We start from the raw sequence: 25,759 nt of genomic DNA, 5'->3' as shown, positions 1-25,759 counted from the left end.
ATGATAGATAACAATAGACACTAATAGACATTGATATTTTATTATATTTAAAAATATTTCCAACATTTTTCCATTTAAAACAAGTAATTTTCCAAAATAGATTTTGGAAACCATTTTAACGATTTTGAATAGTATTTTCAAGACGCCAATGCTATCGAAATAACCATTCCAGAATTAACTTATGAAAAATGAGACGACAAAGGAAAGAGTCAAATTTTAACATGTTTAGATATTTCAAGCCATTTAAATCTACCCTAAAACTTCCTAGAATATGCAAACATTGATTGACATATTTTAATATTGCCATTAAAACTAACTTTTCGAGGATTTATTTCGTAAAATAAACATCGAATCAGAAATCCAACTTAAAAAAAGAATAAGGATGTTTTCAAAATATATTTTTAAGTGTTCAATTTAAAAAATATCATTTTGAAAAAAAAAAAATTAGAATGTTTGACAACTACTTAAAATAGCTTTTAAAATATATTTTTTACAATTTTTGTCAAAAATGTTTAAATAGAAATGAATCTTTTGAAAAAACATATTTTTTTCTAGAGTTGACCCAAATAAATTCTAAATCAACATTTCAATTCCAAGGAATGAGATCATGTTCCTAGCATCGGTTATTTCCCCATCCATTCGAAATTATTCTTAATATTTACTCCATTTCAATTGATAATAAAATTGGGAAATGAACAAATACAGCAATATATCCTTTAAAAATAATATAAAGTACCTGTGATAAATGTTACAGCAAAATTGTTCTCAAAACATCCTCCTAAAAGATCACACTAGTTTGAAGAAATCATGCTGCCACTATAAACATTGGATAAACACTGGAAGCAATAGTAAGGCTTAACTTTTCTAAATTATACAATTGAACTAATCCCACGTATTATCACTATCATCTCCAAAGATTTTGATCCAAGATTTAGATTAAGCTTCGATATCAGAAGACGTGCCTTTCCTGCATTACAAGTTATTTTCAAGCCGTTTTGAAAGCCTTCCAAGTAGTTCTTGGCAATCGATGGCTGTCACCATAACACTCAGACTGGCCCTCCCTTTCCAGCAACCAATGGCTATTGTTGACTCGTCAACTTTGATAACATCCGAAGAGGTGTTACTTCCTGAAAAGAGAAAGCTGTTCTTAGTAAGGACTCGGATGCATTAACATAAGGATAGATACACAGCATGGTCGCTACACACCTGTGCCCAAAACTATCACACAGCAACCTAGCATTAGGTTTGATGCCTTCTCACCAAACGCAGCATCAACAAAATCTGCATATTTTATACTTTTATATTGTAATAAATGCTTGAAGTCCACGGGAGACATGGTTAGGATTTGCTTGGTGATGTGCGGGAGTATCACAGGCAACCCTTCTGATGATATACGGAATGAACAGGGTGCAGAGCTACCTTCTCTAGATGATTGCCTCTCCTATTCATCGAAATTACATGAGATATGGAAGTTCACTCAATTATTTAAAATAAACGCAATAAAAAAATAAATCTATAATTTTGGCACTCAAGGATCATCCTATATAAGCACATGCACAACGTCATCAGATAAGCTCTAGCAAGTAAAAACAAAAATGTTTAAGAGCTTGTTTTGGGAATGATTCTGCTATTTGGTGAGCCAGTGTAAGAACATTGATTAGCTGCTGGTGTGTGCTATCATTTTGAAAACAGTAATGATCTCATAATATAATGAAGAATGAAACGGTGGCAAGGAATACTTACAAACATCTTCAGACCAATAGATGTTATCTTAAGCTGCTGCCCGACTGCAAAATTCAGCTCAAGAACATCCTTAACAGAATTGGATATGTAATAGATTCTTTTCACATGGTTAGTGTCACTATTTCGAGTCACAAGGTGGCCAATCAATGGGAAAGACTCATTAATACCATAAAATGTCTTTATGCTATCAATAACGGTTTCATCTTTGAACAATACAACAGGGTCAACACCCTTCCACTTCCCCTGAATCTGTAACTTTCTCTTCACAGAGCTTTTCTTAGGATCCATTTCACCGTCATCAGGCTGCTTAGACTCCTCTGAGTTATCTTTTATAGCAGTAACTTCCAAATTATTTTCATCCACTTCATTATTATCTACTAACTTGGCCGCCAAATCGGCTTCTGAGAACTGCTTACCCCTCCCATCTACTGCATTAGTGTCCAAACCATCTGCATCTTTAATATCCTGAACTGGAAGTTCGCAAGCTGGTTTATTGTCTGCAGAATTGAAATCCTCTTGATTATTCGGATCAATCCCAACTTCTGAGGGGCTTTCATCCATCCCGACTGCTGCATCAACGTTCACACTCTCTCCATCTGCAATAGTCTGTGGAAGCTTGCAACGAGATCGGTCATCTGCAGACTTCGAATTTTGTTTTTCAACAGCAGCTGAAGCAACCCCACGGGCAAGAAAGAGGGGGGGTGGGGGGTGAAGGGGAACACAAACAAAAAAATTATAGATTTACTTGGATAAAGTATATTGCAAATAGTCAAATAGCAAAAACAAGATTTTCAACTATTTAACAATATTAAACAATCCATACTAAATTAACATTTTCCAATAGGCGCAGGCAGGTATGTTTAAACTGGCCGTACGGCCCTCAACCAAATGTTGGATGGTTCAACATACCTGGCAAAGGGGCAACTTTGCGTAATACTGCAATGAAGAACGCTCCACTATTTTGATCATGAGGCACTATCCTAATGCAACGCTCTATAGGAAATTCACAAACCTCATCGAACTCAAGTACAGGATCCATTATTGGCTCAGATACATCAACAGAACTGCCAATGGAACCGTCCAGATGATTTCCCCCCAATTCTGAGTTATGATTATTGTCTGCTTGGTTCTTACGGCCTCTGCCAGAAGGAAACATGCTGGGTATTGCCACACTCTGGCGACCTTCAATAATTTCTTTGTAGGACGCTAACCATACACCCCTATCACGCACCTAGCAAAAGAACAAATATATATATTTTTTGTTAAGAAGCAAAAGAACAAATATAGATCAAGGGGCAAAAAATTGGAAATGGTTACTTGGAAGTTGAAACAGTAGAACCAGAACATTATTTTAAAGCTCAAAAACCTCAGATAATTCACCATCATGAGTTCAGGAAATTAAATAAAATTTTCCACATTGAGAAGAAATAGAATTTACTACATCTTTGAGTAGATTTCAGAAACGGAAATTTGAAGCATGATACAACTTTCTTTGGCAATCCACAAGAAAAAAAAAATCTTTTTGTTTGTAATCCATTTTCATTTTGAACCAGAGTTCAATACAGTAACTTCTGAATAATTATGAACATTTTTAGTACAAATTGATTTTGATGTGCTATGTTTTTAAACAAATATATTAAAAAAAACGAGGAAAAAATTTTAAAAACAAAAACAAACAAACAAACTCTAGAGCATTTTAATAGACAAGCATCCAGAATAGTTTTTAAAACAATTTCTTAAAAAAAATACCCAATCAGCAAAAAATGACAGATTAAAAATCAGTTAATGCAAAATGTAAATTATAAAAGAAGAATAACTACATCCAAATGTTACAAACTATCCTGAGTTTCAATAAGAAAAAGATACTAAAATAATATGGATTGACCTTCCATTTCTTGAGACCAGGGCGACAAACAAGTTGTGGGAGTTCATTTGAGACATCAACGAGTTCAAGAGAGCCTCCAGATTTCCGCAGAAGCTGCAACAAGATGAATTGATGTATAGAAGGTAAGATTTAATAAGCTGATGTATGTACATGCTTGGCCACAAGAGACAAGCAGTGTAAAGCATACAAATTAATTTTTTGAAGAATAAGCTACTCTCATTGACAAACAAAATTGAATATAAAAACTAAAAAGTAGTTCAACAATCTTGTCAATACAGGAAGTTTTCTTATTGCCCTCGACCTAGCACTAGTATACCACCGAGAGGAGCAAGGCCAATGTTGATATTTTACCCCGCACAGTGACTGAAATTAATAATACCTGAAGCACTTACACAACTCTCTACCATATCACATGTATAACCTATAATTTGCCAATTTAAATACTATATTACATTAAAAAAATCATTCAAAAGCTTTCTAATCAGGCTCCTCTGAGTAGTAAACATATCTAAAAGGTTTTCTTTAATGTATGTGCTCTAGCATCCTCCATTTCATGATAAGGAACACGTCCTTTTGCATTTGCTTTCTTTTCCATTCTGTGGGGAATGTGGGAAAGAGTAATAGGAGGATTTTGAGGTCTTGAGAGGAGGTTTGATCTGATGCCATATTAGAAAATTTGCAACTATCCTTGAGGCTGTCCTCTCGGATTGAGCCCTTTCTTGCATAGCTAGTTTAATTTTAGGGATAAAATTTTTTCCCTTTCCCTTTAGTCCAGAATGCTTATACATTACCTCCGCAACAACGGCCTCATTTTCAACAGGATTCATTGAGCAGGTTGAGTAGACCATTCTTCCGCCAACTTTAAGTAAAGAGGCACCTGCAATAATTGATCAAATCATTTTGATTTTCCATGAATTGGAAGCAAAGTCGTAAATATAGAGGTGGCCTAGTGGAATTAGTGAATAATGCATGGCAGCTATATGAGTATGATGGATTTTGCAATTCATAGTTGCAGCTAGGTACCTCGCATGCCTATCTGCACTTGTAAGCCGTGTAGACCATTACCCATCCCAGAATTCCTGAAAGCAATTAAAAAAAGGTTTATCGACAAACTAGAAATACCAATGATACCACACATGATGAGAAATCACAGGCAAGAAATTGCTAAAGGCTACCATTTCCTCCATATATCTGGAGCCTTGCGAAGAGTACCATCTCCGCTACAGGGAACATCACATAGAACACGATCAAAGGTAAGCTGAGTGTTATGAGGTTTTACTTCACTCCCTGCTGCAGAAGCATTAAAGAAACTGGTATGTGCTCGACATCCAGGAAAATGTTGTGCTTCGTGATTTGTAACAATGAGGTTGGCAGTGCACATTCTTTTAGTTTGGTGGATGAGAAGATTACATCTTTGGACATCTAAATCATTTGCCACTACCTAATGAAGATGGCTATCAAATCAATTTTACATAAAGAATCATGCAACACCAGAAAGTAGCATAATACAAACTCAAAAGATAAGCAACCAAACAAATGAGAAAATAAATAAATAAATAAAATAAAATTGCAAGTACCCTACTACCTAGTAGGCAGAAAAAGAAAAAATACTTCCATATAGAAACTTATGGAGGAGTACAAAAATAAAAGAGGACACAAACCAATCCATCAGGTAGATCTCCAGGTTTGCTGGACTTGTGTATGATCTCAAGTAATTGAAATGTTTTGGAGCCTGGAGCAGCACACACTGAGTAGAAAGCAAAGAAACAGTTAAAGTTCATATGCCTGACTGATATAAAGTTGAGATAATACAATAAATAAAGAAAATGGCCAATTAAATCAGCACAAACTGCTTACTGTCGAGTACATAGTGATTTGGATGTACATCCAGAAAAAGAGGAGGTACCTGAGCCACAAAAGCCCCAATTAAGTTGTTATGAAGGCATAAGAGATTTAAATGACAATTAAATGTTACAGTAATGTTCCCCATTGATATAACAAGTAATCCATATGTGTCTGTCTTATAGGCGTTTAGATGTCTTGCATACCATGCTGACAGCCTCCTGCCTTGTAATGTTCCCAATTTCATTTTCTAGCTTCAAGAACTCATGAAACCTGTGAAACTGAAGCCGTCAAAAGCACATAGTAACTTGCAACACAAAAGCATATATAGGTGCGGTTTAAATTGATCAATAGTTACATTAGAAAACTTTTGTAGATTCCTACATATGGGAGCCATAAGAAAGTTTAAGCTAAAATAAATGGTCTTCGCAACATGCAAATGCAACTTATACAGGTAAAAAAAAATTGAAGGAAAAACTTCAAAATTAGAGACGATACTAGTATTAACTATTATATTAATGAACAATTGATTCAAATAACGATTTTATGATAGTAAACAAAACTCAAAGAATTCCTGAAAACACATTAAGCCATTTCACTTCCATCTCAACGACCATGGACTAAAAGGAAGTAGGATAGAAATTTGACAGCCCATAAGGATATTTTCTAAAACTATTAAAAAAAAAAAAATCATTCAAACATAAAGACATATTCAAAGAAACTACTTGATACAACCACTATCAGGTGTTCCGACAGTTATAAGGCAAATTGTAATTCATGACTTCTTTCTTTCTGTAAGTTCATGACTTAGAGGTTATGGATTCAAATCATCATGGCAACCATTCTGTTAAGACATCGACCAAATTAAAGTACCATTTCACTTCCACCTCAAAAAAAGAAGAGGAAGAAGAAGAAGTTTGTATGTATGTACGCATGCATACACATAAAAAATCTGTAATATATCTGGTGATTATTAAAGGGAATGCAAATTTTTTAATCAACACCAAATGGTTATTATGAGGCAACCATATTGTGGCACCATCATTAAATAATTTGTCCATAGAGCACAACTCTATTATTCATTGAATCCCTTGTTTCCATATTTGAATTTTCAGATCACTAATCAAATGCCCCCTTAGATAGTTGAACATTCATGCATTTCTAATCAGAAAATAATGGTGATGATGACCAAAAAGTACAACTATTTACCTTTCAAGTGCTCAAGTATACAGAACGACAAGTTCTTTCTATTCAATTAGGGTCCAATTAAGAAAAATGATGACCATAAAAATATAATATTACCTCTCAAGAGCTTGATTCTTCCGCAATTGCATTCTTGAGAAATTTGAATGCCATGCAAGATTATCAGGGTACCAAGGTAACGGTCTAATAGCCTCAGCTTCATCACCTTCAGTGACCTAAACAGGATATAGAAGGAAAAGAAGCAACCATGGATCAATATTAAATTCTTCACCAAATTCTTATTGAGAACTGAGAAGCAACAACATTCGCATTGCCTACCTCAGCCTGAAGAGATTTCATGAAGTCATTTTGTAACTGGGCACGTATTTCATCACAGAACTGTCCACTGTTAAATTCAAATGTTACTAATAACGACAACAATAGTACAAAGATGCAACGTTAACAGAACAAAGCAAATGATTAAAGAACCAACGGAGTTCTTGTTATGTGAATATATATAAGTGCTTTTTTCCTTAAAAAAAAAACACCACACACACATGGGTTCATGTAAGGGGAACATGTGTATGTACACCACGAAGATGGTAGCACTCAGGTGAAGCGGTGTTTTCTTTGTCATTTTTTTTCCCTTCTTTTTTGGATGGACAGAGGGAGGGGAAGGGTAATTAATAATGGAAATGAGAACAATCTTATATGTTATACCTAGAATTGATCCTAAAAGCGGCGGGCAATGGCTTCCGAAGAACCTCAATAAATGTATTCCATTCTTCCTCAGAAACAATACCTTGCTCCTACAGTTTCCAAAACCACAAATATAACGCTCAAACAAACGTACACTTTTATAAACATATTGGCATAAAAGAGACCGAAACACCAGACACCAGATCAGTAAACAAAGCTTACCATCGAACTCATAAAACACTGCTTTCTTAACAAAAAGAACTACAAATGAACTCAAATAAATAAATAAATAAAATAAACAGTTTAATCAACGCAAACCTTGTAATACTCATTGAACGCGGGACTTTGAGATTCGAAAGGCTCCCAGGGATTACCATTGCCATTACCATTGCCATCCTTGTTGTCATTGGCAGAGTTAGGATCGGACCTTGGGCGCTTCCAAACGTTCTCTCTGTTGTCTCGAAAATGCTTTCTCTGAGTACGAGCTCTGCCTCCCCTGCCCTTACCTCCCATGTTCGATGAACTCTGGATGAAGCCGCAAGCCTACACGTTCATGAGCAAGAAACCGGCGGGGAGGGTGCGATTTGGGGTTTTGGTCCCCGTTCCGATGATTTCTACCCACTAAGCATTGGTAGTTTTTAGTGGGTTTTGGATGGATTTCTAACTGTCCGACGGAGGGCTGAGGGCTTAACATGAGTGGGCCTTTGGGCCGCTCGTTATTCTGGGTATTCTACCGGCCTGCATGTGGAAGGACACAAGAGGGATATCTCTCCAACTTTGTGATCATATATATCTCTTTAAGGGGAAAAAAATAATAATAGAAGACAATAATTCGGTGAATAATTTTCTGCTCCCTCGTATTGTTGAACCCTAAAAGAATGACAAAGTTTTACAATATATTGTCTAAACGACCATCAAGTAGTAAGTATAACAAAGTTTTACGAAGATAGTAGAAAGTAAATATATTGTCAAAACGACGATCAAGTAGTAAATACTACAATATCTCTATCTTTATCAATATTATAATAGTACTTTTCTCTTATGTGGTTGTTTTTTATAGTTCAACTAGATAAAGATAAAGTCTTATTTAATGACTATTTTGTTTTTTATTTTTCGAAAAATTGTTTCATTTTCCCACAAATTTTAAAATATCAACAAACAGAAACGTATGCACACATACATTGCATGACTACTCATCGTATGAAATGATAATGAATAAAAACAGAAAATCATGCCAGACTAAAATAAGAAATTTACATACCAACAAAAAAAAAAACTCGCGAGATGGGGTTGTTAGATTTGCAAGACTACAACAACAAGAAAGCTATACAAGCAATGATTTTTGGTCGAATGTGACAATAAGAGCATGTTTAACTCAAGGAATAGTAGTTGAGGGAGTGTTGTTAACTTCACTCTTTGTTTGGTCTCAAACCTACTCGATCCCACAATTAAAAAAAACACATATTCTACAATTTATTTGGAAAATTGTGAAAAATAACATGTTTAGATTTTTACCTTATAAAACTAACACGTTTTTTTAAAATTCGTAAAAATAATTCTTCTCGGTCTATCTCGGGTGAAATTGATCACTGAGAATTAGATAAAAATTCAATTTTTTTCAACTCATCAATTGTTTCGGGCTTCTCGGTACATCTCATCTGATTACACAATTTTTTTTTTTTTTTTTGGTAATCTTTCCGAATCTTATACTATTTCCAAATTTTCTCCAAATTCGATTATGTTTACTAAATATTATATCAAATTATTATGTAATTTTTCAAATCTTTAGCATAATTTATGTTTTCACAATTTTATGAATTTTCAAAATTCCAAATGCGTTTTCCAATTATCAAATTAGATTTTCCAAATTGATTAACATTTTTAGATTTTGGGAAAGATCAAATTTTGATGTTAACTTTTACCCGAGATTCCACCAAGAAAGCTCAAATATATAAATTTCGGTATTAATTATACCCTAGATTTCACCAAGAAAGCTCAAATCTATAGAATTTGCACCGAGATTAGGTGTATGATCTGACGAGATGTACCGAGAAAACTTCAAAGAATCGATATGTTAGAAAAAGTTGACTTTTTAACTAAAATCTCGTGGTCGATCTCGTCCGAGATAGACCGAAAAAACTATTTTTACGAATTTTAAAAAAATATACTCGTTTTAAGGTAAAATCTTAAAAGTGTTATTTCTAATAATTTCCCAACTTATTTCCTCCATACAATAAAGGCCCTAGACTTGACAACTCTCCGAATTTAATAACTGCAGAGATAAAACTTTATTCTGGTCCCAAATGCTTCCTAAATATATTTAAGCATCCCGTTCTTCACAAATTTCAACGTGCATTAGGTTTAAACCACATAAAATTAACCATTGTTCTTCTAAAACAAAATTTGAAGAGCCTTTAAGAAGTCCAATGACATTATTTAGACACATGATTTTCAAATTTCTAAGAACACTAATTCAACAGGGAAATTTTGTAACAAATCTAACCCAGTTCTGTGTGGTATGAGTCTACTAACTTAAAAAATATTCAAATGTTACAAGATGTCCAGCGAACCCAAAATTGAAGTAAATGATCAAACCAACTCTCAATGATAGTAACAACCAATATTTCCCTAATCTATGGACTGATCATGTCCAGGAATGCTCAATGTTCAACTAACTCGGACAAAATTTTTAGAGAACTAGATCAAGCACCAATAGAGGGCTTGGAGGCACCAGAGAGCTTGGATCTTCTCTTGGCTAGGCTCTCACTGCGCCGTTCACGTTGTTCTTTCAAACGTGATGCCAGAAGCTTCTGATACTCGGCTGCTTCAGACTTGGCTTTGGCAATTCTCTTTTTCTTTTCAGCAATCCTTCCTCGCTTCCTTTGGAGAGTGAAGGGGGTTACCAGCCTCTGGATTTTCGGGGCTTTACTACATTTCTTACCTGCCAAAAAGATAACAACAAAAATGAACCCACAGTATAATCAATCATATGAATTCTACATATTCTTCTGTTACCAATTATGTATCAAAACATTAGTAAGCAAACCCACCGGCCTTATTGGTGAAGGTTCTGCGGTATGTGTTGACATACTTCCGAACATCATCATCCTTGGAGAGATTGAAGAGTTTCCGGATCTTAGATGCCCTTTTCGGACCTCGCATTCTTGGCTTGTCAATATCTGTCAGACCAGGTAGATCATTCTCACCCTTCTTCACAATCACCAAATTCAAAACAGAGAGGTCTGGATTAACAATGCAACCTCGGACAGATTTCCTCCTTCTCTCACCATTCCTCCTACCATAACCACGGAAACAAGGAGTACCTGTTCAAAGGACCCAAAACTTTTACTTCATTTTCCATATATAAAAGAATTTCAGTCCCCTCGACTGAAACTGGAACCAGTAAGATTAACTATATATATATATATATCCATATACCTCTGTGGAGCAAAAGGCGAACACGACCAGTGGTCAAAACACCTTGCTTCATTGGAAAACCTTGCTTGTCACAACCACCCATTATTTTAAAAACATAACCCTTAAACTCCTGCCAAAAGATCCTCCAAGTCAATAACATGACAGATGAAAGGAAAAAAATACTTGATTATAATTTAATGAAGAAGGTACCAACAGACAACTTACTTCACCAAGCGCATCTCCATTAACTTCTTGGGAGATCCTCTTGTCCCAAAATGCTCGGCTGCATTAAAGAATACAAGAATGAGACTATAAATTCTATTGAACTACAATGATCTTCTAAACGATAGAACCTGATATCGCAATATGACTAATCAAGTCAAATTCATCACAGCTAACACTACATGAGAAACTTAGTACTGAGAGAACCAAAGAATACCCCAGCTATGATTGGATTTCAGAAGAAAATTTTTTCATTTGTTTCCCAAACAATGTAATTACATCTCCTATAATAACCATATGATTTTGGAATATTAGAAGAAACTCCCATTTGTAGAGACGGGAAAAGTCTAAGAAAGCATGGGGATTTATAACGACATTAAAAAAATGACCAACGTCATGACGAAATTCAAAAGAAAAGTCCTCCAGTTAGCAGGCCAACTCCACAGATAAAAATAAGTTCCCCCACGCGAAATATCACGCATGACAATGAAACAATCACTGACTAATATACAGAAAATAAATAAATAAATAAATAAAAATAAGCAGCATGCTCATTGCTTCCTAATCCTTCGGTATATATAATAATAATATACATTCACTTTAAATTAATTTGAAAGTTAGAAAGACTCATAAACCAATGAGAAAAATAACCCATGTCCGTGTACTTCAGAAAGTATAAATCACAATGTTAAAAGCTGTAAGAAAATATTTGCTGCTAAAAGCATCCCAAGTTCAATATTTAGCATGCTCATTGGATTCTTCATAACGTAATCTATTGGAATTTGGACCCATAAAATTGACACTTCCACCGACATAATGAAAGAAAAATGAGATGGTAGCAGTACGATATGTAAAAAGAAAGTCCCTACAGTTTGGCATCGTCGTCGATTTCGAGCTTTTTCTGGCACCCAGTAGTGGGATTTGCAATGTTAAACTGAATGAAAGGGAAAGAGAATAAAACATAAGTCAAATTCTACATAATAAAAAATCAACGGTTCAACAGCTCAGTAAGAGACCAATAGAGATTAATACAAACCTTCATCTTCGCTAGGACCGAAGAATGCCGCTCCTGCTCCGGCTCTCGTACAACGAATTAGGGTTTTTGCTGTGAATTTAGGATATTACATGTAAGCTGATGAGTGATGAGAACTGAGAAGGTTGTTTTTTTCCTCAGAACAGAGCCACTTTTTGTCAATTGGTTTACGATATTCAATGAGTGTGTGGGCTTTGAGCCATTGACGAGATTTTGGACTTGCTTTGTCCCAGAGGTCTGGATTTGAAACTGGGCCGAACCACATTGGTGAAAATAACGGAACCCAAATGAAAAAAAAATACTTTTTTGGGGAAATTGGATCAAAGGACAAGGTCGGGAGATTCGTTTGGATTTATGGCAAATTTCGGAATTACTAACCTTTTCAGTAAAACGTGACGTACTTCCGTGAGATTGCTTTTTATAATATCCAATTTATCTTTAATGTGGTCGTCCATTAGAAATATTGAATAAAGTATAATTATTGTAACGTGGATTCATTATAATTAAAAATATAGTGTAAATGTGTAAGTGTCGGTTATCAATTTCTAACTTAATAAATTTTATAGATAAATGTTGCACATTTTCACCCAATTTAAAGTTCATATTGGCAGTTTTTTATCATATAAGATTTGTTTAATCACTTTTCAAACTCATTCAAAATGAATCCATCTCATTTTTATCTCTCCATTTTAATTTATCATAGATCTTAAAATTTTTACATTATCTTATTGGTTTTTTTATTATTTTAAATTTTTATTAATATATTTAATTTAAACTTAGATTTTGTTCATTATTTTATACATATTCTCATCAAATTATGTTTATATTTCTATTTAAATTTCAGCTTGTTCGATTTTTTTTATCATGTTTTATCACTTATCATATCATTATATTATTATGTCATTTTAAAATTTTGGATACACACTTTGTTTTATCAGTATCTAAACAAAAAAAAAAAAAAACTTCCTTATTGATAAACAAGTAAATATTAATTTTTGCTATCTTGCTGTTTTTTCTATGGATTAACGAGTTAGACTTCTTTTCGACGGTAGATGAGATGAAAGTTCACACTTGTTGGGATTTATATCCTAAATCTCGTAGTTTGTAATTTTTGTAAGCGTGATTGTCTATTAATAAAGAGGTGTTTTATTCAATTATTAGTATTATACAACTTAATCCAATAAACTAAGATTAATGGTTATTTAGTGTAACTTGAACAGTATGTGTTAGAAATACAGTTGGATCGTATTCAGATAATAACCTAAACGATCTATAGTATTCGTATGGGTGAGAGTAGCTCGAGTTGCCAACTCAATATGCCTACCATTTTGGAGACATTACCGAGTGGAGAGCTAAGAACTTAATTACACGAAATGAAATTTACTCCTTCTCATCATTAGGGAAATGAAATAATAATAATAATAATAATAATAATAATAATAATAATAATAATAATAATAATAATAATAATAATAATAATAATAATAATAATAATAATATTCAATATATATTATAATCTTAATCTTATATATATGATATTTTATAATATTATATATTATAGACTATATTTTTTTTATTATATATTATATAAAAATATATTAGATTTAGAGTTTTAATATTTAGTTTCACTTTCTTAGCCCCAAATACAATCCAAATTGACTAACTAAATTCATAGGGAGGAAAAGGAATGTTATTTAGTAAATCTAAAGAATACAAAATGCTATTTTTATTATTTAAGATAGCATTTGTTAATTAATAAAATAATAACGAGTGAATATATATATAATTTGTTAAAAAGAGACCAAATCAACCAAACCAACCAAACCGACTGTTAACTTGTAGAAACACAAGTTATTGAAGTCTTTTTCTTAGAATAATGAAGAAAGGAAAGAATATTATGCGTCAATCATGCTTAGAATTCATACTAAATATCAAACTTGCGCTAAAGTATCTCAAAAGCACCCGTTGACTGCATATCATGAGCATATTGCATGAAAAGTATTTATTTTGCATATGACCGCAAGAGACGCTGCATGCATTGATCTTCCAAAGAACAAACAAACGATCATATGCCTCGGGATCTTTGAAACTGTACCAGCGAATCTTCTGTCAAACTTCTAGAATGTTGACCATGATTGTAGTGCTGACGTGCGTACCCACCGTGTCAGATGATGACAACTGATCAGAGTGGGAATCACAACAAGGAATAGTGCATGCCTCCATAAATAGAGTCTTGACGCCAAGAAGAAGGATCATCATTATATCATTAGAAAATTTATGATCCAAAGATTCTATGATTTACAAGAGAGAGATCCAACTCCATCTTCTTCACCTAGATTCATTATCAGACCCTCACCGGAGCAAGAGTTTGAGAGGGTCTTCTCCATCCCATACAACCATATCAACACCAGCAACCTAAACATTCACCTGTTGAAAGCAATAAATTACTACCAACTACCTATTCACCTTATTCTTTTATCATTTTGTTGTTGTACTACACTATAGTTTAAGAAATTATTCACCTATATTCAACAATTATATCTCTATCTTAATATTATAATGTCTTCATTCATCATTTCCTCTATCTTTATTTTCATTTTAACCTTTGCCATGAGTCACTAATCTCAACAGGGTAAGGGAAAAGGTTAATATCACAAGCCAAGTAGATTACGAGGAAGTTGTCGTGTTTGCTTAAAGTGCTGGAGAAATACACCAAGGCTATCGACTGGACCCTAGCTAACATTCGAGGGATCAATCCCTCATATTGTATGCATAAGATACAACTAGAGGAAGGAAAAAATGGTTCCATTGAGAGGCAATGCAGGCTGAATCCAACCATGCGTGTGAAAGGATGAAAACCCTAAGGCACAACGGAAGCTAAAACACAGAGCCAATTTGTTTTTTCAAATTGGTATTTAAAAACAAAACAAATTTGCATTGGAATAAAAAATAATATAGATTAAGAATGCAATTCCCAAAAAGAGTAATTATACAGGGGAAGAAACCCTACTTTGCAAACCTTTTGATAATTCTGTAGAATTTATCTATTGAATTAGGATTGGGCATCACCCGTTGGAAACCTCTCTATTCTTGCAGGGAATTGAGGCTGTGAAAAATTGTGGGATTCTCTCTTTTGGGAATTGAGAATATCATAGAACGATTTTTTTTCTTTTCTCAGGGAGAAGAAAAACACACACAGAGACATTAAGAGCATTGCTCTTCCTCTGCAAAACAAAACTCTTTTATTAGAGAGAGGGATGGTGAAAGAGGGAGAGAGAAACGTGGGATTGATCTCACATTTTTCGTAACTTCTTTAAAATGTGGAATTAATTTGTTTAATTTAAATTAAATTAAATTTAATTAAATGATCTTTTAAATCATATTTAAATGATTTTCTCTCACATGATCTATAGTTTTAATATGCATCTAATGTACATTAAATTTAACCTATAGTTTTGATTTAATCAATTTAATTAAATTCAAATTTTAATTAAACTAAATAAAATAAAATATTAATTAATCACCCACTTAAATATCACATATTTAATTTAATTTCCCATTTAAATCATATTAAAAAACATTTCTCTCATTTAACCTATAGTTTTAATGCGCATCCAATGCATATTATTTTTAACCTATAGTTTTTAATGTGAATCTTATTCATATTAAATTAATATTTGAACTCCTTCGTTCTCTCATTTATTAATTTTGAATTATATCCAAAATTAATAATAAAGTCTAAAATTAAACTTTATATTAAAATGTATCAACATACATTAAAAAATTCCCAAGAACATTTCAAATTCAATTTAATAACAAATTACCTCAATACCCTTTACAAGCTAAGATGGGGACCTAATGGACCTGCAAATTAGAAGCTCCAATGATGTGAGATTAATTGGCTAAACTCATTAACCAAATTAATCAATATTCGTCAACTGTGGGTACACTCCACTAAAGACCCACAATTGTACTCTTCTCACTACAAATGTGTTTTTGTGTCCATGGACTAATAACAACAAGTTAGTCCTTCACAAGTGTTTGTAACATCAACTAGGTCAAATTACCATTTTACCCTGGGTTACCTTTACATCATTAAGTACTGATGCTCCTTTAATGAACAACTTGTTTATGGTCCAACCATTAAACAGAAATCCCTCTTATGCCAGTGAGAGGGCAAGACCCTTTGTTCAAATCCTGGAGACACCACTTAAGAGAGCACTCATCTACTAACCTTGAAGTGGGGAAAGAGTGAAATCCATCTTGTATGATTATGTTCCCAACTATCCACTCAGTATTATCTCCAAAATGGTAGGCATATTGAGTCTTCAAACTAGCCACTCTCACCCATACAAATCAAAGGACAATCCCTCGTGAACAAGAGTTCATAATATACTCAAGAGTAAGACTAAGTCGCCTAGGTCATCCTAGTGAAATAGAAACCTAACTAGTCAATGGACTTACATCTAGTGGTTACTATTTCGCGGTTCGGTCTTGTGCAAACCCATTGCACAGGATACCCTCACTCGCGTGTCTCCTACACGAACGTATTGGATCACTGCGTTTGTATCAAATACAAAGTGGACCGTATCCATAATGTTATCAGGATAAGCTACCCAACCTTATCCTTATACTATAGACCCTTCAGGCTGTATCTCGAACATTGATCCCTATATATCTCTACATACAGTTCAAGAATTATAAGACAACCTAGGATATTAGTTTATTGGATTTTAGGGTTAATAAAACAAAATTAAATAAAACATCAATAACACTTATTGATAAAAACATTAATAACTATTTATTAATGATGGTCATTTAATTACATTCACTATCTGCGAGTTTTAAGGCATAAAACCCAACAACGTGAAGTAGTAAAGAAGAAGATTATCAAATGGTTTGATGCTGGAGTCATTTACCCAATCTCCGATAGCAGTTGGGTTAGTCCAGTTTAGTGTGTGCCTAAAAAAGTAGGGATGATGGTGGTGGCAAATAGTAAGAACGAGTTGATCCTTACAAGGACTGTGACCAGTTGGCATATATGTATGGATTACCGCAAGCTGAACCAAGCCACAAAGAAAGATTAGTTTCCCTTACCGTTCATTGACTAAATGCTGGATAGACATGTGGGTAATGAATTACTTTGCTTCTTGGATGGTTATTCGGGTTACAACCAAATAGTCATTGTGCCTGAAGATCAGGAGGAAACCACCTTCACGTGCCCCTTTGGCACCTTCGCCTTTTGGCACATGCCCTTTGGGCTATGCAATGCACCCCGAACCTTCTAAAGATGCATCATGACAATATTCTCTTAATTCTTGGAAGATTCAGTGGTGGTGTTCATGAATGATTTCTTTGTGTTTGGTAATTCATACGATGTATGCCTGGCCAACTTAGAGAATGTGTTGAGAAAATGTGAAGAAATAAACCTTGTCCTCAACTGGGAGAAATGCCACTTCATGGTTGTTGAAGGCATCATGTTGGGGCATAAGATCTCCAAAGTCAGGCTTGAGGTTGATCAAGCGAAAATTTACGCAATAGCCAAGTTGCCACCACTTGTAAATGTTAGAACACTGAGAAGCTTTTTTGGGCATGCAGGGTTTTACAAAAGGTTCATTCGAGGTTTCTCCAAAATCGCAAGACCTTAGAGTGCGCTCCTCGAAGTTGATAGACTGTACAATTTCAATGATGATTGCACACAAGCATTCAACATTCTGAGGGATGTGTTCTTTTTTGCACCCATTCTAATGGCGTCTGATTGGTCGCAACCCTTTGAGCTAATGTGTGATGCAAGTAATTATGCGGTTGGAGCTATTTTGAGCCAGCGTAAAAGTAAAATTCTTCATCCTATTTACTATGCCAACAAGACTATGAACGACTCTTAAGAAAACTACACCACCATTGAAAAAGAAATTCTTACGGTGGTGTTTGCAATTGATAAATTCCAAAAATATCTAGTAGGGTCAAGTTTTGTGGTGTATACTAATCACTCTACGATCAAACACCTTATGGCTAAAAAGGATGTTAAGCCCAGGCTGATTCGATGGGTTTTGTTGTTACAAGAGTTTGATTTGGAAATCAAGGACAAGAAAGGAACAAAAAACCAGGTGGCGGATCACCTTTCGAGACTAGAGAACATTGAGACCCAAAGAAAGGAGAAAGAAATAGAAGTCTGCTTCCCTGATGAAAAATTTATGGTTATGTGTGATAAAGAACCATGGTATGCCGATATTGTAAATTATCTAGTTTTCGCTCAAACACCAAAAGACTATACACCTCAACAAGAGAAAAAGCTTCATCACGAAGCTAAATTTTACCATTGGGATGACCCACTCTTGTATAAATTGGGACTAAATCACATTTTGCAACGATGTGTTCCTGAGATGAAAATTTCATGCATCCTGGAGCAATATCTTGAGTCCCCTTATGGTGGATACTTTGGGGGGAAAATGACTATGGTTAAAATCCTCAAATGCGGCTACTTTTGGCCCACTTTATTCAAAGAAGCCCAAGCCCACGTTGTAAATTGTGACAGAGAATGGGCAACATATCAAAGAAGAATGAAATGCCTCTAACTTCCATCCTGGAAGTAGAACCATTTGATGTGTGGGGCATTGACTTTATGGGCCCCTTCCTAGCTTTTGAAGGTTATCTGTATATTATGATTGTCGTCGATTATGTTTCTAAATGGTGGAATTTCTTGCGCCAAGAATGATGCAGTCACGGTGGCAAAGTTTCTAAAAAAGAATATCTTTTCATGGTTTGCAACGCCCCTGTGCTAATTAATGACGAGGGTACACACTTTATCAATCGCATCATTTCCAATCTGCTAACCAAGTTCAATGTCAATCACAGGGTTGTGAGTGCCTATCATTTACTGACCAATGGTCAGGCCAAAGTGTCTAATAGGGAAATCAAATTCATCTTGGAAAAAGTGGCCAACACCTCCAGGAAGGATTGGGCGCAAAGGCTTGATGAGGCTCTTTGGGCCTACCTCACTGCCTATAAGATGCCCATAGACATGTCCCCATATGCGCTGGTGTATGGAAAGATATGCCACCTCTTGTTAGAGTTGTAACATAAAGCACAATGGGCCCTCAAAAAGCTAAATTTGGACTTAGCAAATGCAAGAGATGCGAGAAAACTTCAGTTGAACGAGTTAGTTGAATGTCACACCACCACATACGAAAATGCTAAGCTCTACAAGGAACAGATGAAGAAATGGCACGTTAGCAAAATCTGTAAGAAGGATCTGGTTGTTTGCCAAAGAGTTTTGCTATTTAACTCTCACCTTCGTCTTTTTTCAGGTGAGCTCAAGTCACGGTGGTCTGAGCCTTTCATTGTGAAAGAAGTTTTCCCCAATGGTGTCGTTGAATTATCAAGTGAGGATGGAAGTAATGTATTCAAGGTCAATGGTTAGTGCATAAAGCCTTGCTAAGGAGGCTTAGTGGAACGAGTCAAGGAGACCATTGAACTAATCGGGCAAGCCTCATCGCCCGCATAGATGTGTCCCTGCAGTAACTTAGCTCTAATCTTTTCAAGGACATCTATTCTATCTTTACGTGCTTTCCTAGTTAACTTATTGCTTTGTTTTCATTTATTGCTATTATGTGAATCTACTGCATGACCTCTGCATTGACGATGTTTTGACTTCAATTCTTGATGATACTATGTCATCTATGCGTAAATTGTTGAAATGTTATGACTGCTTGACCTTTGCATTAATTCTTAGGATTTAAGTAGAATTAGACTCGTCAAGCCTTAACGCATGAATGCAAAAGGGTTGTAGCTTACACTCTCGATGAGCCATTAAATGTGGCACCAGACGAAACATCCTTTCGTCTGATCGATATTAAATGAGAGGCAGGCTTTTGCGATTCTCCAAACCTATCGTTGATCATTTCTCCTCGACGATTGAACTTCCATTCACCTAAGCTTATATACAACCTTTTTATTCTCTCATTTCAACTTTTATCGAAACTAGACGCTTAAACCCCTCCCAAGCTCTCGAATCTTCGGTGCTTTGATCTTAAAAAACAACCTTTAGTTTATCTTCTTCTTCCCTTCCCCACTGAAATCTATGGCTGGTCATAAGTCTTCAATTCCCAAGTTTGCTCGCGGAAGCAGTGAAAACCAGTCTGACCTCCCTTTCTCATCTGCTTTGTCGGTCGAAGCCCCTTCATCAGCAAGAGATGCCGCAATCTTGACCACAAGCCAACGGGCATCTGTTCAACCTAAACCTCTCTGACCGCAAGTTAAACCCAAAGCCACCTTAAAGCCCTTGTCCTTCCCAATTGCCTCTTCATCGTCCGTCAGCCGTGAGAGACCGCGCAAAGAGAGCGTCCCTGCCACTAGCCCTGAGGTGGCCGCATCCTAGCTTCCTACTGCTAGTGAATTACAGAGAAAAGATGATAAAGAAGTCTTTGGGAGCATCCTCAGCAACATGGAACGTGACATAGGATTAATAGAAGCAGGAGTAGTAAACCAGTCACTGCTAGAAGAAGATAGTCAAGTTGTCGCATTAGTGGTGGCACAAAGGGAAGCCCTTGTGACATTGGATCCTAAGAAGGATGCACCAGCAGACTCTAATGAGGGACCCATCAGAGGTGTGCTGGAGGAGGTCGAGGAAAAGAAGAGAGCAGAGAAAAGTTCAGGTGATTGACCTGGTGAAAAGTTCGTGCACGAAAATTAGGCCTTAGGGATAGCCCATGAGGACCCAAAAGTCATTTGGCACATAAAAATACCTTCGTTTCGAAAATTTGTGGGGTACATCATCTTTTCAAAGTTCTGATGTACTGGATCCGTTTCGAGCGATTTGCTTTACGAAAAGTTTACACACAAAAATTGGGCTTATGTGACAGCCCAGGCGAGCCTAAAAGCCGTTTGGGGCACCAAACAAGCTCCGTTCCCAAGGCAGGACATATTTTCAAGGTTCTAACATTGGGTCCTTTCAAGGCGATTTGTTTGACAGAAAGTTCGTGCAATAAATTAGGCCTCCGAGGATGCCTGAGTAGGCCTAGAAGCCATTTGGGGCACCAAATGAGCTTCGTTCCAAAAATCCTTCGGGGAACATTGATTTTTTAGGGTTTTAACCTACTAGGTCCCTTTCGGCGATTTGCCCAATGGAAAGTTCATGCATAAAAAAGCTATGCGATCGTTTAGCTAAAGCTGCACGGTCGTTTAACTCATCGGCCAGCTGAGTTTCTATCGTATAGAAACATCCACGAAGTCTCTCCAAGCTGTCGTTTAACAAATTTTATTCACTTGACAACTTTTTCTTGAGTAATATTTCGAGAATCGAAACTCAATTCAACATTACTAAAATTAGGAAAATATTTTTCCTTTTATCTCATGGTTACCATGAAACTACCAATAATCTCCCACTCAATTGGTTATTAGATAAAAAGAGATAATTTCCAATAATTAATATATATTATAAATATAAATGATAACCAACTTATCATACTATATTTATAACCTATAGTTTTAATATTTCATTTCATGAAACATATAAACCATAGCTCTTTTTTATTCCATGGTTTTAATGTAAATCTCATTTACATTAACCCTGCACTTGATGTATCTCATACACCATACCGATCATATCATATATATATCGAATTACCTCTTGTCAATTTAAAATTTGAAATCAACACCAAAACAGTTCCTCAATTTGAATCCATTGAGTTACCAAGGGACCTTATGGACCTGTAGCTCGAAGCTCTGATGGTATGTGAATAACTAACTAAACTCTTTAGTCACGGGATCCACCATCTGTTAACTGCCAGACACTCCACTAAAGACTGATAGCTGAACTTTCTTACTATAGATATATTATGTGTCCATCTTAACCAATCAACTGTGTGATAACCCTTCACAGATCGCTCGTAAGTACAGCTGAGCCAATAACTTGTTATGTCCTATAGTTACATCTAACTCCTTAAGTACCACTGATCCCTCTAACATAAGTCATAGTCCTACTATGACTGAGTCCTCTTTTCAGAGAGAAGTTATAGCCACTATGTTCAAGCCCCAGAATCAACCCTTAAGGAAGCAATCTATCTACTTACCCCTGCTTTGGGGAAGGAGTGAATTCCATCTTGTGTAACTGAGTTCCCATCTCCCAAATCAGACAAGTCCTAAAAAAGGTAGGCATGTTGAGTTGGCAATCTGGCCACTCTCACCCATACTAATCAAAGGACCGCCTTCAAAGGCAGAAGTTCCCAAAACACTCAGGATTGAGGTCATGTCACCTATGGTTGTTTAGGTGAGATGTAAGTCTCCAGTATCAACGACGTTATATAAAGAGATGAATCATCTCGTGGTCCAATCTTATACAAACTCTTTATATAGGACACCCCCACTCGCATGTCTCCACATGAATGGTTAGGATCTACCATATGAAGGAAATTGAATTCAAGACTTTCATGAGTATCAGAAATAAGATCATTCTAAATTACAATCATGAATGAACAATACATTTACAGTCGACTTCAAAAAAATGGTTATACAACTAATATAGAAATTAAAACATAAAAAACTCAAATGAACAAAAAGAATACTCTACAAACATTTGAAGATGCGTCTCCACGCTCCTTTGCGCACGACCGCTCGAACAACAGCAATTTCGAACACTCATCTACACGACCGCAACATAGTATGAACACTTCTCGCTCGTCCTCAACGATCGGCTTGGCCATGAACTCTTTAGCAATAGCATGAACGACCTCCACAACACCTCGACGATGTTGAGTTGAGTATGACACCACTAACAAGGCTACCTTGGTATTCTCGGTGTGAGAATCCAGAGGTTGGGCTCTGTTCGAACTTGGTATGAGGTAGATGAATGAAGAAACACCGATTGTGTACACGACTGGACAAATGGGAGATGGCAGAGACCTATCGCATAGGTTGATGACCAATCGTTTAGCTAAAGCTAAGCAGTCGTCTAGCAAAAGCTATGCGATCATTTAGCTCATCGTTTAGCTTGGTCTGACGCCTACAGACACTACACGATCGTTTACTTTGGGCAAGCGATCATCTAGCAAAAGCTATGCGATCGTTTGGCAAATACTGTGCGATCGTTTAGCTTGCCATTGCACGATCGTTTAGCTCGCCCTTGTGATGCGTTATTTTTATGGGATGAAATAATGGTAAGGAATGCGATGGTGGAGATGCGTTGTGCATGCAAGTTTTCTCAGTAAGACCCAAATATAAATCCTACTGAGTTGCCTGGTAAGCCTAGGGTCAAACACAGGGACTAAGGAAAACTAGGACGATCTTCCGACGTATTTTCCCTTATCTTGCTTCTGCCTTCTAAGTATAAAAAAAAAAACTAAGAACAAGGCTAACTATCATCTATATGGTGAACTGTAAAACTGGGTGAACTTTCAATGAAGATGGCCTTCGGTATTTATAGAGCTTTAGGGTGAAACGCTTTTTCTCTCATATGATTGCACTGATGGGATGACATTAATTCTCTATCTGATGCTCCGAATATTTGTCACCGAAATGTTGAGTGTACTTTCTACAGTAAGTCGTTAACGACTTGTCAACTTCATTTGGAATCGACCGTCATCAGTTTTCTGTCCCATCGGATTTATTAAGCTTTCACCCAGATGCGCCCACCTTGATGTGCTGGCTCTATGCGGCCACCTTCTTGAGTAGATTTTTGCGAGCGCAAACGATCGCATAGCTTTGCAGTCACAATCTCTTAATGTGCTCGGACGTTAATTTATTTGGATCGAATTTCCGTCTTGCGTCAACACATTTTCCTGCATAAAATACATAAGTGAGTTGTTTTAATGTGTTGAACGCATGCGATCACAATGTTGTGAACTTAATGCTTTTGGACTCAATATTGTATATTTTTACCATCGCAATCTTGCATTGTTTTATAACTTTGCGCTGTAATAACATGCATTTCTGCCCGATATCACACCCCCAAATTTAAACAATGCTTGTCCTCAAGCATAAACTAAAGATTTTATTTAGAAAGTCGACCGTCATCTCTTTCCTAGATTTCTCAAGGATGCCTTATTCAAATCCTATGTACCAAAATCTCCTTAATTTTTATCCAGGTCTCTTAAAATATTTCTAAAATTTAGGGACCGCAAGTTTAACCTTCAAAAAGATTTTACTAGATTTCAGGGTATCACATGATTTATTTCATAAAAACTTTTTCAACTGGGGTATTTCCAAATGATTTTTATCCTTGTATATTATAGACATATATTATTTTTTTATTTTTTTCTATGACCTTGCGCTGATCCAAGTGCCTAGCCTTCGTTTTGGCTATCCCCCACGTGTATTATGCGGATATCCAACTACGAGCAAAACGCTCTTCCTCAGTCTAAACTCATGCCCATTTGGTAGCGGAGTTGCGATCATTTATTTATGCGTTGATCACGATTCCTACCTTCGTTTTGGCTTGCCCCCACGTGTGTCATGCGGACATCCAACTATGAGTAGGATCCGATCACAACGTTATGCTTTATTTTTTTTGTAATGCCTAAAAATAGCAAAGTTGAAAAAGAATACCGCACCCCCAAATTTAAAACGCAGCAATGTCCCCATTGCTGAAAGATTGAAAGAAGTCATGCGACGCTCTTATGTAGTTTCGTGAAAAGTCAGTTTGAAAGAAAGGTGGCAGACCACTAACTTCTAGAAATATTTCATGAGATGACTGTTCTAAAATTAAGTTGACTCTAGTATATACGAAAAAATAGAGACATGCGTTTTATCATTGAAATCATAATTGGCAAAGAGAAATAATGCGGTGACTTACTAAATTAATCAATGTTAAATAATTGTGCCGACTAAAGAGGATGCGATGATAAAATTATCAAAGTTAAAATGATATGCGATAGAGCGAAATTTGGAATAAAAATGTCAAGGAAAGATACAACCCCCAAATTTTCTCTGTCGTCCGCATTGTGTGTGAACGCTTCCTTCTTTACGGCGAACTGCTTTTCTTCGATTGCAGTGGTGGAACAAAGTAGTTGTGTCTTTCGTGCAGCTCCTCCGCAACCGTTCACCTCGATCATTGTAAAGAAAACATCGAGAGAGTCAAATAACAGACAAAGTTAACAAAATTGTTTACCACGATCATTCAACACGATTGCGGTGCCATTTTTTTTATAAATGTAAAAAGAAAAATATACGATAACAGATAAAAGAAAGATAATGAGAGTTCATGAATCATTGATAGGAAAAAAAAGGATATTCCAAAAAGATTTCGTCCTTGATGAGTTTGAGTCGCATTGTAATGTAGGGACTGCTTATTTCAATCTGGGCTTTTTATGTCCAAGGCGGTTTCCTCTTCTTTTCTCGGTCTTCTTGGATCTTGACTTCCTTAATCCGGAGCTTTTCCCCATTGACGTTCATTACGATTTTCCCTTGTGTACATCAATTTAAGCGCGATCGGTCGAGAGGAATGGTCATCCCAATATGATGGGCGCATCTTCGTCCCCTTTAGAGTCCAGAATGATGAAGTCTGCCGACAAGATGAATTTGTCAATTGAGATTGCGCTATCTTTCAACTCTCATTCGAGATGTATTCGAGATCTGTTCACAAGTAGGAGAGTCTCCGTTGTGGGCATTAGTTTGCCCATATTCAAGCGTTTAAAGATTGATAGCGGCATTATGTTTATACTCGCCCCAAGATCGCATAGTATTTGACCAATATAGACCTCTCCAATTGAGCATGGTATCGTGAAGATTCCTGGGTCGCACAT

The 25,759-nt window shown here is 35.9% G+C and overlaps 3 protein-coding genes across 3 annotated transcripts; 1 reads left to right on the top strand and 2 right to left on the bottom strand.

Moving 5' to 3' along the window:
- Positions 1 to 692: 692 nt before the first annotated feature.
- LOC120073410 (RNA cytosine C(5)-methyltransferase NSUN2-like) lies at positions 693 to 7,991 on the bottom strand. Its single transcript, XM_039026259.1, has 15 exons — positions 7,670 to 7,991; positions 7,373 to 7,461; positions 6,992 to 7,058; positions 6,773 to 6,888; positions 5,677 to 5,743; positions 5,486 to 5,534; positions 5,290 to 5,375; positions 4,804 to 5,069; positions 4,652 to 4,707; positions 4,420 to 4,505; positions 3,629 to 3,721; positions 2,653 to 2,974; positions 1,744 to 2,411; positions 1,207 to 1,441; positions 693 to 1,127 (listed from the first exon to the last, which is right to left on the bottom strand). Exons 1-15 carry the CDS (start codon positions 7,862 to 7,864, stop codon positions 973 to 975), a joined length of 2,550 nt encoding a protein of 849 aa, XP_038882187.1. The 5' UTR covers positions 7,865 to 7,991; the 3' UTR covers positions 693 to 972.
- Positions 7,992 to 9,786: 1,795 nt separating this feature from the next.
- On the bottom strand, positions 9,787 to 12,185 carry LOC120073936 (40S ribosomal protein S6-like). Its single transcript, XM_039026856.1, has 6 exons — positions 12,027 to 12,185; positions 11,860 to 11,924; positions 10,994 to 11,051; positions 10,790 to 10,898; positions 10,402 to 10,674; positions 9,787 to 10,292 (listed from the first exon to the last, which is right to left on the bottom strand). Exons 1-6 carry the CDS (start codon positions 12,030 to 12,032, stop codon positions 10,054 to 10,056), a joined length of 750 nt encoding a protein of 249 aa, XP_038882784.1. The 5' UTR covers positions 12,033 to 12,185; the 3' UTR covers positions 9,787 to 10,053.
- Positions 12,186 to 18,031: 5,846 nt separating this feature from the next.
- LOC120073495 lies at positions 18,032 to 19,443 on the top strand. The gene is made up of 4 exons (XM_039026338.1): positions 18,032 to 18,243; positions 18,879 to 19,062; positions 19,129 to 19,264; positions 19,331 to 19,443. The coding sequence occupies exons 1-4, from the start codon at positions 18,032 to 18,034 to the stop codon at positions 19,441 to 19,443; spliced, it is 645 nt and encodes a 214-aa protein (XP_038882266.1).
- The last annotated feature ends 6,316 nt before the right edge of the window (positions 19,444 to 25,759 follow it).

Source organism: Benincasa hispida, chromosome 3 (genome assembly GCF_009727055.1).
Source record: "Benincasa hispida cultivar B227 chromosome 3, ASM972705v1, whole genome shotgun sequence".
NCBI lineage: Eukaryota > Viridiplantae > Streptophyta > Magnoliopsida > Cucurbitales > Cucurbitaceae > Benincasa > Benincasa hispida.
Note: the sequence above shows the minus strand (reverse complement) of the source record. Positions and strands in the feature narration are given on the sequence as shown.

Coding starts and splice junctions, on each gene's coding strand:
- LOC120073410 (XM_039026259.1), bottom strand. CDS start 7,864: ATGGGAGGTAAGGGCAGGGGAGGCAGAGCTCGTACTCAGAGAAAGCAT. Junction 5,070..5,289: donor GAGATCTACCTGATGGATTG/GTTTGTGTCCTC, acceptor CATCTTCATTAG/GTAGTGGCAAATGATTTAGA. Junction 2,975..3,628: donor CTGGTCTCAAGAAATGGAAG/GTCAATCCATAT, acceptor TTCTTTTGCTAG/GTGCGTGATAGGGGTGTATG.
- LOC120073936 (XM_039026856.1), bottom strand. Junction 11,052..11,859: donor ATCGACGACGATGCCAAACT/GTAGGGACTTTC, acceptor TCTTTAATGCAG/CCGAGCATTTTGGGACAAGA. Junction 10,899..10,993: donor ATGGAGATGCGCTTGGTGAA/GTAAGTTGTCTG, acceptor ATCTTTTGGCAG/GAGTTTAAGGGTTATGTTTT.
- LOC120073495 (XM_039026338.1), top strand. CDS start 18,032: ATGGCTAAAAAGGATGTTAAGCCCAGGCTGATTCGATGGGTTTTGTTG. Junction 19,063..19,128: donor ACATGTCCCCATATGCGCTG/GTGTATGGAAAG, acceptor GCCCTCAAAAAG/CTAAATTTGGACTTAGCAAA. Junction 19,265..19,330: donor ATGGCACGTTAGCAAAATCT/GTAAGAAGGATC, acceptor GTCTTTTTTCAG/GTGAGCTCAAGTCACGGTGG.